General features: G+C 36.8%; 1 protein-coding gene across 7 annotated transcripts in view; it reads right to left on the minus strand.

The window, feature by feature from the left end:
* Positions 1 to 1,867: 1,867 nt before the first annotated feature.
* The window catches only part of PLEKHA1 (pleckstrin homology domain containing A1), a 33,161-nt gene continuing 22,333 nt past the window's right edge, over positions 1,868 to 12,695 (minus strand). For 3 of the 7 annotated variants that reach the window (XM_048053284.2, XM_067000491.1, XM_067000492.1), the window contains exons 9-13: positions 9,689 to 9,753; positions 9,132 to 9,195; positions 7,776 to 7,865; positions 6,591 to 6,665; positions 1,868 to 4,345 (exon numbers count right to left, since the gene is read on the minus strand). In XM_048053284.2, coding sequence (XP_047909241.2) covers positions 4,016 to 4,345; positions 6,591 to 6,665; positions 7,776 to 7,865; positions 9,132 to 9,195; positions 9,689 to 9,753 — 624 coding nt within the window. In that variant the 3' untranslated portion in view covers positions 1,868 to 4,015. Of the gene's footprint in view, positions 4,346 to 6,560; positions 6,666 to 7,775; positions 7,866 to 9,131; positions 9,196 to 9,688; positions 9,754 to 12,695 lie in introns of all 7 variants that reach the window. The other 4 variants (XM_048053597.2, XM_048053525.2, XM_048053660.2 and 1 more) reach the window with 4 other exon arrangements.

Raw genomic sequence — 12,695 nt, forward strand, 5'->3', positions numbered from 1 at the left:
TTTCGTTAGTGCTGTGGTTTGGGTTTTGCTAACTTAGGGAATTTGCTTTTCATACTTGCATAGTTCTTTAATTTCTTCTGTTTTATTTTTGACTATTTGTTGATTCATATTGCCTGGAGGTGCTTTCCACAGTCAGTACCATTGAGAGAAACCTCACGCTTGCACTATTTACTGCACAAGGTCCTAGGCTTATTCACGTTATTCCTGCAACATTATAGCTTGCACAGGGGTAAGTTGGTGCTGTGAACAAGTGGGGCAGGAAGAGGGATATTTTGTCTTCAGCTGGGTTGCTGCCATTGCTCTACTCAAAGCTTACCAGGAGAAAAAAAGTTTTAAAAGCTTTTTTTCCATGACTTAACAACTGGAGTTTCAAAGAGGATTTTTAACATTCAGGAATACTCTTAAAATAAAAGCCCAAGCCAGATCACTTTAAAAACTTGAGTATGACCTCTAGGTGGTGCTGACACCCTTTTATTAACAGGAGTTGAGGCATATGCCAATTAATATTAAACTATGTTCAGGACCAGTATGTACATCATATGCCTTAAAAGCATTTGAATCGCAGGTTTAGCGGTCAAACCCACCATATTACAATTAGAAGCTTACAGAAATTTATAATCATAAAGAATAATTCAATTCCCTCTTCAATAAAGGGACAACAGCAAATTTTTAACAGATGAAAAATGCAAGATAGCCTGTAGTAAACACATCCGAGTCATTTCAGTGACTGCGGATCAGGTCTCAGCCTGTGAAAAAAAATAAGGTTTTTATGAGAATCTTTAGAGGATAAAGAAGCTGAAAGCTAAACAGCAGAAAAGCATGCAGTACGATAGATGAACTAGAAGTGGTATTTTAGCTCAGTTAAAATGAGTGAGCTGCAGCCAGTAGTTGTGTTTTATTCTGACATTTATTACTAAGAATAAATGGCGTTGCTGCACATGGCATGGTATATCTAAGTTGATATAGCAAAGACCTTACTGAAGCATCAACTCCGTATTGCTGCAATCAAGCTGCTTTGGGAGCTTACTGCTGATGTGATAAAGCTCAAAATGTCCAGTTCAAACGGAGATGGGCTAGGCAAAGGCACAGCTGTACACATCTCTCATACCAACTACAGCCTGCGACACAACTGGTTAAAATGGAAGGTTCAAGACAATGCAGTGACTTCTCATAGTAGTAGGCTAGGGAGTAAGGCGTTGGGGATAATAGCATGTACATTTTGATACTACAGTAACTGCAGTTGTGTATGGAGTAACTCACGATGTCACAGACTGGAATTTGGATAATATGTACAGCCTATATAGAAATCTTATTCGATTGCTGATCTTAATTTGAAGTTTGCATACCATTGAGACACCGACTCACTTAAAAGGCAAAACTGGATTTGAAGTACAGTCACTCCAGTGTGATGCTATCCTATCTACTGTACAGAGTGAGCTGCTTCCAGATGTCACGTAGGTGCAGTTATTTCAGGAAAGCATTTTCTCTGCAAAAGAGAAATTTTGTTATGCTACAGTATAAAGCCGTAAAAAAAGGCAAGTTATGTTTTCTTCTCTTGTTGTTCCCCAGTCTCAGACAGGGCCTAGAGCGTTTCCAAATGGTTAACTTGAAAATGATTACACACCACCTCTTCCCTACTATTGATCAAGAAAGGAAATGAATAGCTTTCTCTTGTATACCATGTGAAAACTCCACAAAAGAAACTGAGAAGAGTAAAACAGCTCAGTTTGTTCAATTTTTTTCTTTAGGCTACACAAACAGATCTGATTTGAAAAGTGTAAAAGATAATTTGACCTGTTATATGGCAAAAAGGGATATATAGTTCTAGTAAAACATGTAACACACTCCAAGAAAACAGAGTCAGCTGTTACTTTAAGTTACCCAAACTGATTTATTGACAATTTAAATGTGACATATTTACAGCACTGTTTTTTCTAAAATAATTTAACAGTTTTCATAGATTTAAAAAAGTACTGATAAATAGGAGACCCTGACAATTACCAGCCACAAATATTTCCCTACGCTACTGAACTACAACAGTAGTTCTCCCCCCCACCCCTTTTAAAAGTCCCATAATGGAGCTGCTTTACCTCCACCCAATGTGTAAAATTGCCAATACCAAAATATAGTAAAATGAACATGCAGTGTGAAAGCTGTACCAGAGCAAGTGATTTCAGATGTTAGACTACAGTAAAAATATTTCAATGCAAAGTGTCTTCCACACAGAATGTACTTGTGAAAAAATATGCCTTTAAAGAGCTATTGTTTTGTCTTTATAGAAGTTAAAACCTACAATACTAGTTTAGACATTTACAGAAACTTCCAATTCTGTACTAGTTTTCACATGTATTTAAAGAGTCAAACAAAACCAGTAATATACAAACACCACTGCCGTAAGACTGTGGTTAGATAGCTTATGGATAAAAAATGAAGGTGCTGATATAATTTAAGGTTGTGAAATTAGATTATATTTCATTCTCACATGACACCAATTATTCCATCCTTGGATCAACAAATTATCATGGTAAAGCCATCCATATCTCTCGAGCAGGAAGTCAGTTTGGAAGTTGGAGAGAAGATGGACTTGTATGATATGTATCTTAGGTTACAGTAGACAAAAAAAAAGTAACAAAGCTGGACAATCTCAATCACAATAAGCAGCAGCATAAGATATTTGTGGGGTTTTGATTAAAACAAACATTTTTTAAAAACGATGAAAAGTACACACTCAGTCTAATCCAATACTTGAAATGTAAAGGTTCTTTCCATTTGCATCACTGAAGCCCCTTAACACAGTGTACACAAACAACAAATATTCATTTTTTAAAAAAACATATTGCACAGCTAGTAGATGCAATACCAGAACACTGGTATACCCCTAGCATAATTTTTCTACTTTAAATAGCTGTTTCAGACTACACTATTCAGAACAACTCCAACCCAACGTTCAAAGCCATTAAGAATGGGTTTGTGTACATACCTAATCTGAAAGTGTTTTAACAGTGTGAGAAAAAACACAGGCACTTCATTTAATTAGTGCACCAAAAGTTATAGGCCACAACTGCATGACTATGAACAGTTCAGTACCAGTGACAACAAAACTTAACTGAGGTCTTCCACTGATCCAATACAGAAATAACTGTTCACAAAGCACTGATAAGAAAACCATTTGCAAAAACAGTAATCAAACGATACATTTAGACATTTAATAAAAATAATTGCTGCAAAGCCTAATGTAACACAATATAAACCCTATTTAGTTCAAAAGGTCTGAAGTGTCCAAATTTAAGAGTCCAATTTCTCTCCTCCCCCCTCCAAAACACCACTACATGCAGTCCATCAAAACCCAAATGTGCAAAAAGTTATAACCCACCTTTAGGAGTGCATCAAAAATAGACTGACTATTCAAAATATTATTTAGTGGAAATTTTACAGCACCATAATTAGAATTCCAAGGGAGCCCAGAATTCTTGTTCTGATAACAATTCAGTTGACACTGTTGATCCTAAAGAACAGAAGAAACATTTTGTGCATTTCCTGGTATCTGAAAATCATAGAGAGAAAATTCTCATATATGCATAAAATCTTACTGTAGTTCAGAATGAAGTTAAATAATCACGTCTGTTGGCAATAAGGTTTCCACAACATAGCATTAATTGGATTAATTTAGTTTGCCAGATTAGGAATGAAAGGTTGCTGGTACCTTGCTTACTTGCAAAAGTACTTTGGGGTTTTTTTGTCATTTATTTCCTTTTAAATTGTGCAGTTTGGACCCTCCCTGGTGATTTACTATCAGGCTTTGAGAAAATGCATAAGGTCAATTTTTGACCCTTAGCCAAAAGGCAATATACATATATATGCACGTGTGTGTAGATAAACACACACAGACATATGTATTTATCAGTGTTGTTTTTTTTTCTTTTGTTCTTATTTCCCGTAATTTTCTTTGGTTAAAAGTCCGAGCAAGGAAATTAGAGGACCGAACAAATGGATCATTCTCCAAACGCTTCCAACATTACACATCGCTAACTGGAAGGCTTGCATCATCCAGATCCACAAGGCCAGGATCCTGTTCCTGAGTGCCATTTTTACTTTGGGGTTCCGAGAGGCCCTGTTCAGTCACTTTGGCAGCTGATTCTCTTGGAGCGACAACCTGGATCTTGTAGCTCCCTGGCTTGGCCTTGGTAAAAGACTCGTGAAATCCTCGCTTCTCCAAGGCAGGGTATTTGGCGTGAGGGTTTGGGACCAGAGGGCTGTTGTGAGCGGCTGTGGAATGTGAGGTGGCTGGGGCTGGGATGGCAGAACGGGGAGCATCGGTGGGTTCGGGAGGAGACTCGGTATGCTCCTGGAAAAGAAGAGCACGTGTCAAATTAAGTCACTGACATCACTTTAGAAAGATGCAGTTCCAGATTTCTCTCAGAAAAATCAAGACAGGAAATATACAAAGCAAAGCAACAGCCACAGCAGGAGGAGGCAAGTGCTTTCTCAAGGCAGTGCATTAAGTGTGAGCTTACAGCAGTATGTGACAGCAACATCATTTTCTTCATTTCTCAAATCAAGCTCAGCAGCTCTTTAGGCTTTATAATGTAGTCCAGCAAATTGAGGCTTGTCATTTTATTAGTATCTTAAGTTACCTTTTGAAAATGTGCACTTAAAAGGCTATTGACAGTGACATTTTTCAGAGAAAGAACTGTATTTAATCGGTTACATACAACAGGCACTCACATCCTAAATCTGGTGCTGCTATCCTACAACCTTCTATGTCTTAATAATACAAAAAAGGCCCCAGATTTTACCCAAAATGGAGGCTGCCTCTTTCTGAAAGAGAGCTGCCTCTTTTCTTACTTCTCTTGATTATTCTAAGCATGTTGTATCTTTGCTGGAACATCAGGTTGTTCCTAACTCTCAGACTCACTTCTCAGCTCCGCAACATTCCATACCCCATGACACAAATCAACTTTGTAGTGAGACTTGGCTACCTCAGACCCCTTTCAGGGCCCACTTTGGGTCTGGTTGGTCTCCTCTGAGATCACTTTTCTTAACTGGACCCCTTGAGGTGGCCTCTCAGAGGTCTTAAAGATCTTTGGTGATCTGTAATAAGCAAAAATCCTTAGAAAATAAAGTCTCTATACCCTTGTGTATTTTGAAATCCTGCAAGCTGCTGTGGTGACCTCTATAGACCCACAGGCCAGATACCCCTTTAGATCACGACATTAGGATATCCTGCCTCACCTACAGCTGTATCTCCACAAAAGAAGATTTCTCATATTCGACATCATACCTATCAGCTCTGTAAGGATGTCTCAAATACCTGGTGGTATCTAAGACAGCACCGGATGCTATGTTAAATGATACAATCAGAATGACATGCAGAGATGCACTGAATACTTCACTCTGCACGTATTAGGAGCTGCAGCTACTGCCACTTCTGCCATCACCAGCGTTAGTACATGAAACTTAAGTCTGGGAAACCATGTGTGTACAGAAATCAAGCCACTTTTCAAGCACGTGATTAGCAAAATCCCATCACAGACGTGTCCAAGATGCAAATATAAATTCTAAGTGAAATACTTTTCTTTTTCAATGGCAGTTTTCTAGTTGTTTTTTTTTTTTTTAGGATGCTATGACTGATTCAAAAATTCAATCACAATGGTTTCTGTCAAATAATACTGTATTTTTTCTATGAATTAGTATTATTGGGTGAAGGAGCTGTTCTTCTGGAAATTCAATTTTAAGTTCAAATGCAGTGAAGTACTTCACATTATATACACATTTCTGTATTTCATACCTGCCTTGACGATTCAATTTAAGAAAAACATTTGCTTTAGGAGAACATATTATTTAGTGATTCACTACTGTTCTTCTTTCTATTAGTAATGGTAGCTGAACAAGTAGGACAACGATAAGGGAAGTTATGACAAGATCTCCAAAAATTTTGCTAAAAATCAACCAAAGAATACTCAGATTTTACTACCCACACTGCCTGTAATTTCACAGTTAAGAGACTATGCTGCTTTATTACTCTTAAGGTGTCCTGCTTTGAACAGCACACCGATTACATATTATAACGCTTCTATGTTTGAACAAATAATTTCATGCAGAGACTTATAAGCCATGCAAATCAGGCTACAGAATTATCCTTCCAATTACTAGAGTTAAGACGTGCATTTTGCGTGCACGCATCTGTATTAGTGTGTGGGTAGCTTAAATTTAATTTTGCTTTTGCACAGTTTCAAAAAAATGTAAAGTAAAATGGAAATATGAACTCTCATGCAAATTAGTTTTAATACTTTCCTTTTTAAGTGACATTACATAACTTACTGTGTTTTAATATCTATTATACTTTGAAGTACAAATAATTGTTTTTATCACTTTAATTCCAATTATTTTAAAAGCAAGAAAAAAAGAGCAAACCTGTAAGTGAATGATATAATTTATGAGTTAGTTTTCAGTAATGGTAATGATAACAGGTAGCATTATTTTTAGTTTTTTATAGAGCAAATTAGTCTCTAGTTCTAGCCCTCTGTTAAGAAGGCAAGTTTACATGAGAGCCCACATACGTGCTGCATTCACCAGTTCTTGATGTATACCTCTGTATACAAGGATTCGACAGCCTTCTGGCCTGCCGCATCTGGAACACAGTGCAAAGCTAAGATTAGAGTAACCTATACTTGGGGAAAGAAGAGAAGAAAGGGAAAAAGAAAAGTGATGCAGACAGTAATAGCTAGGTTGCTCAGTTAGCCCCCCCCAAAAAAAAGAGCATACACAAAGAAAAGTTACCTGCATATTTTCATGCCCCCCAAAAGAAACAAGATTTATAATAGGAAGTTTTATGTAAAACCAGCTCTCAGTTGCAAAAAATTACTGAGAGCTTAGATTCAATCACCAGAAACAACATCAATGTAAGTACATCTTTAAAGGCCAGATTTAAGTTATTAGATTTCAGATTATGGGGGTGATGATATATTCAGCTTGTTACAAAACATCCCATAGCCAGACAGCGAAAAGCCATACCGTGCAGCATCTAAACTGTGAAGTATTCCATTTGTTATATCTGGACATACTTGGAGACACTGTGACACCAGAGTAGCCTTCAGCACAAAGCACATTAACTTGTGGAAAAGCAGTGAAGGTCTGGTACAGCTTAAATGCAAGTACGTATGAAATGCTGGCATCCACGTGGCTTCACAAACAGTAAGATTTGTCACAGTGCCTCAGTTCAGTAATGCTAGAGGGTGCCCACACTAAGCTTCCAACAGCAAAAGCTAATTCATGCGAGCAGATCTCTCTTCGAAAAATTATTTAAAACGTGAATCTGTATCTGCATACACAATAAACTACCAAAACCAGAGAATGACAGTGTAGTAGTGATAGTTGTTAAGATCAAATTAGGATTTTGTTACTTGAATGCAAAATTCAGCAATTATCAAAAATGCCTCGCAGGAATTAGAAAGGCTCTATATCTACTTCCAAACTATTAGTGGCATAATGACAAAAGATTCAACTGATCTTGAAGAATTTTTATAGGTTAGCACTTGTGTTATCTACGTGACCAAGACAGTACAATGCACATAAAGCAGAATATATAGGTAAGACTAAGATAAGTGCTCAATTAAAAGTGCATAAGTTTATGCCAATCTGTATGAATTTCATGCAAAGATGCCGTGTTACTACAGGACAGGACAGAGGACAGACAAAAGGAAAAACAACTAGAACTTCATATGCACAAGTCAACATCAAACAATTGTATTTCTCTCAGTTTCAGAGTAACATACAGAAGCTGCTGATCTTCCAGGTCCCCGCTGTGCTACAATGGCCCCAGAAATTGCTTTTATCCAACTGTGCATGTCTTCTGGACTGTCCGCCTGGATCAAACGACATGAGATACGGTTAACACCAGCTCTTCACTCTTCCAGTCTCCTATCTGCATTAAAATCACAGCCTTAGCCTACTTTAGTAGTCTGTTACTTAAAGCCAAAGGGACTTGCATTTTTTGATGTTGACATTTCTTATAATAGTAAATTCAGGGCAAGATTTTATGCATACACTTATATAAAATAAGCAATGCGTGTATACGCACATACACTATTTACATACTCTAGTTCAGTTTTTGCTTATTTTAAACAAATAAAGCACCTACAGAAATTCTTACAGGAGACCTGCTGACCCCTCTCAGCAAACTGCGCACAATGACATAGCTTCCGTATTTTTCATTCATTTTAGTTCTTTGCATCTCACTTCTGTGAGGTAATTACTGAAGAGCTACAGTAAAATAAGAAGCAATCTATATTCAGGGTCATCGTACATTTACTCAGAACAAGAGTCTTACAAAACTGCAGTAGATTAACAGCGAGTGTCACGGGTGCGCTTATCTGGGACAGATTAAAAAGCTAAAGCTCCCTCTTAGCCAGTTGGCAGCTTTACGAAACTAGCACATCAACCCAGCAAAAACGTGTATAATATGTCACTTAATTATGTTCAGCCATAAGACAGCTCAAAACTCAGCATCTGGCCCCACTGCCTGTATTAGATAATACGGGCCTTTCTGATCCTACAAGAAAAACTCAAATTATTTCCTCCTCCAGGAACAGGAGAGACATCACTATGAGCATCACATTCCTACTCAGCTAGACAAAGCAAGTCTTTGTGATTTCCATTATATCCACATCTTAAAAAGATAATATGGTAAAGATGCACCAAATAAAGTGCTTATGGATACATTTTACCAAAAGTATCTTCAGATACGAAGCCTAAGTGTTCCAGTGCTTTAGTAGATACTTTAATGGGGCAGTAGATATTTTACTTTGAATCTGAGAAATTGATTACTATAAATAAAATTTCAGTACCTCAAAATAAAAGATTTATTATATTGATTGGATACTACAGAATTTGAAGACCCAAATATCAACAAAATCACATTATGATTTGTTGTTCATTGCTTTTATATACTACCAACACTTGGTGTTATGTGGAATATTTTTTATATGCAACTTAATTCTGAAATATGAAGATTGCATTCCCTCCGAAAATCATGGCATGCCCAAATACAACTTAAAAAGCAAAATGTCAGTGCTGCTTTGCTTTGACTATGTGCGGCCCCCGGTTTTGCCCAAAGTTTTTTAAAAAATTACCTGTACATAAAAGGTTCGAGAAGTTGTTACAATTTCAAAGAGATTGTCTCTCATCATTATATCACTGCAAATGAAACACAAATACTTAAACAACAAGTTCAACTTTCCCACTTCATTTCATAAATATTCTAGGATGTGCAGAGAACCAAAGATGTGCATTTGTGGGCTGAAGATCTCTGCATTCTTTAGCTCTAAATTTGCTTTTTTTTTTTTGCAAGTGCCAAGTAGAAATAGAACATCACCTCATACTCAACTTAGTCTTAAGGTTCTTTAGCAGTTAGTGCTACTTGTTATTTTTAGTTAGAACGCTAAAACATATTATATTAAGTTTAAATACATATTTATTGTTCTAGTCAGATTTCTGCAACACTTCCCATTTATATTTGTTTTTACTTTGCAAAGTATTATTCCTAAATAGTTGCCTGTTTAAGTACCACATTCATAACTCAATAGAGTTCAAAAGAAATTCAAAAGCTCTCCATTGTTTCCAAGAAGCAGTCTAGTCATGACAATGCAGTGTACCAAGTCCCTTGATTTTTCAGTGCTTCTCTCCTCACCTTTGCTTGCATTCCTGAACTTTATGGACCTCTTTAAGTGGTATAACCCTGAGAGGTTCCTTTTCCTGGAAAAAAAAAAGAAAAAAAAAAAGGTAAAAATACTTTAGCAGAGTATATCTAACAACTAGAATATAGTCAGAAAGCCAACGATTGGGACAGACTACTGCAGCAGACCTGCATAAATGAGGACAGTCACATCTGCAAAGCATGATGTCAACCAAGATTCGTTATTATTATTTTTTTTTAGTATTAAACCAACCATGGCACTTGCAGTGAAGAGGATGCCAAAAGAAGAGGTAAGGGGGAAAAACAAACACCTATTCTTTCATCTCGTTGTAATGGAGACAGCCACACCTGTCCTGTCCCCCAACCAGAGAAGAAAACTCTGGCCTCCAGCAGATTATTTCAATAGGACTGTCACTATATTAACGTACAATGAAATGCTATGAAAAAAGATGCTTTATTCACTGTATAGCATGACACAGCTTTACGATTATTTCTATTACTTTCTATTGTACTGACCATAGAATGAAGTCATACCAAAACCTGTAAAAAGAGGAAGTATTCTTAAAGTGTCTGAAAATTCTATTACCGCACCAAATACAAGTGTTAAAATTCTGCCAAAGCTTTGTACAGTAGGAAAAAGTGAGAACATTCAATTTTTGCCGTGACAGAGTAATTTTACACATAATTTGACTTCTTGAAAAAAGGCATTTGCACTATTATTTTCATGTGGTTATTGCAGTAAAAAAAATTGATTTCATCTCCTAATGCTTTCTTTAAGCATTAAGCATTCTTTAATGTTACAATAGACTACTTCAGCTTGCAAACAAAAGCTGCCAACTATGGAATGACTTTCTCTAAATTACAATTTCTATTATACATAAGAGAGCTATGTTAGTATAGTGAACAGTGAATTTCACCCATATAAAACAATCCTCAAATGTCAGTTCTGATCATTTGTTTCTATAGCATAGAACAGTTTTAAAATCTATATCCTCAGTTATTTTGCCCTTCTTCCTTCACCCTTCAGTCTTCTCAGGTTCACGCATCTGTTACAACAGTTTTCAAAGTAATACATTGAACATGAACTGCAAGACTTCCCCTGGAATACTGACATATGTTACAGGGAAAACCACAAAGCTGAACATTCTGGGAAAGCCACAGGCTTAGAAGACCTCAGCTTAGAAATTATTCTCCTAGTCTGATACTGCATATACTTCACTATAATCCACCCGAGGACAGACATGGGCTCTTCTTCAAACTGAAAAGAATAGATCCTTAACAGAAAAAAAAAATTAAAATTGGCAAAAGAAGTGTTTGGTTTTTTGTTGTTGTTAGTTTTGCTGTTTGTTTTGTAAGAGCACAGAACTCAGATGTACCTCTACAGATGCCAAACAACAGCATCTCAAGGTATCCAGCACGACTCATTTGAGCTACCAGTGACCAGGCTGGCTCTCAAGACAAACCAGCTTCAAGTAAAACTCATACTTGACTGAGGACCACAGCTACTGAGAACTGAACTCTAATAGAAAGTTTTTTTTCCCAGAATTAGAAATCTGAAGTTATACTAGATAAGGTATGCTAGGTATACTAGATAAGATACGCTAGGTATATACACTACATACTAGATATACTGAAGAAGTCACAGACTTCTTTGCCAGAAATGCAGGACAACCAATCACTATTGAATTTTATTCCTATTGTTGAATTATTCTCATTAGCAACAGAAGAATACAAAGAAAACTGAGATCCCACATACCACTGAAAAATCATTCACCACTTGAAATCTTTAGAAAAGAACACTTTTTTTGGTAACTGTAGAAGATAAAGGTTTGACATATAGCTAAGTTGCTGCAGATGTGTTCTTCTTGGTGGGTTGTGCTCAGTGAAAATTTTTAACCTGTCCTGGAAAGAGCCATGTTTCTCCAACACATCAGTTTCAGATGAGCTGGATCCTATCTGTTTACAAAGACGCTATGAAACATGATGATAATGATCAGGTTTGCAAACCGTGGAATTTTTTGATTAACCACTACAGTCCAACAACAGGACACAATATTCTCTATCTATTGGGTACATACCTCCCGGAAAAGAAGAGGGATGACACTCTCAAAACTTGAAAAAAATCTGATTTCAGTAAAAATTGCGAAGGTGAAACTCCTTCCTGTTATCTGACAGATGGCCAGTCTGGTACCTTCCTTACACATAGCAAGAGACTATTAGCACAAAGAATAGAGGACACTACATGATTTTGTATTCCTCCTTTCAAATAGTTAAACTGGAAAGGAGTACGATGAAAGAAACACAAAAAGCATATGCATTTTTACCTTTGCTATAGCAGACTATCATTACAATTCCTTGCAGAGTTGGAATTTATTAGTGAGTAATCTGCACTCCGGTTGTATTTTTTTTTTAAATCAATTAAAACCAAAGTTTTATTATAGGCAACATGTCAGAATTGCGTTATGCTGACTGCTTAACAACAACAACAAGATCAAACTCCTGCTGCCGTTGCGTTTCTTCGTTTCCTATAAGGCAAACACCTCACACTTCCAAAAAGCTTTTTTCCAGAAAGAGCCTAAAACTTAGTTTGACATTTTGTTTCTTACAGTTAGCCTGTAAACTCAATCTACCTTGATTTGTAACACTAAGGTTTCATGCCTCATGTACAGATTTTCTCCTGTTTGTTGGTCTGTTTTCCGTTGGAAGGAATTCCACACTATCTCCAGTACCTCCCACTTTATTTTCAAATGAAGCCTGAAGGCACTTAACATTTGGTCAAAATTTGTCAAGAGGTTCAAGAGTGATGAGTGGGGAAGGAAGATGGAACCCAAACAAACTCTGTAAGCATTGCCTCTGAACAGCAGAATTCTTTACACATCTTAGCTGCCATGGGAAAGATCCCATCATTTGCATGATAAGCACCCCATAATGATCGGCTGTTTCAAGAGCAAAGTATATGCAAGTACAAAGTGATGTAAAATGCTAAAAAAATTAATGTGAT

This window comes from Anser cygnoides, chromosome 7 (genome assembly GCF_040182565.1).
Source record: "Anser cygnoides isolate HZ-2024a breed goose chromosome 7, Taihu_goose_T2T_genome, whole genome shotgun sequence".
NCBI classification, from domain to species: domain Eukaryota; kingdom Metazoa; phylum Chordata; class Aves; order Anseriformes; family Anatidae; genus Anser; species Anser cygnoides.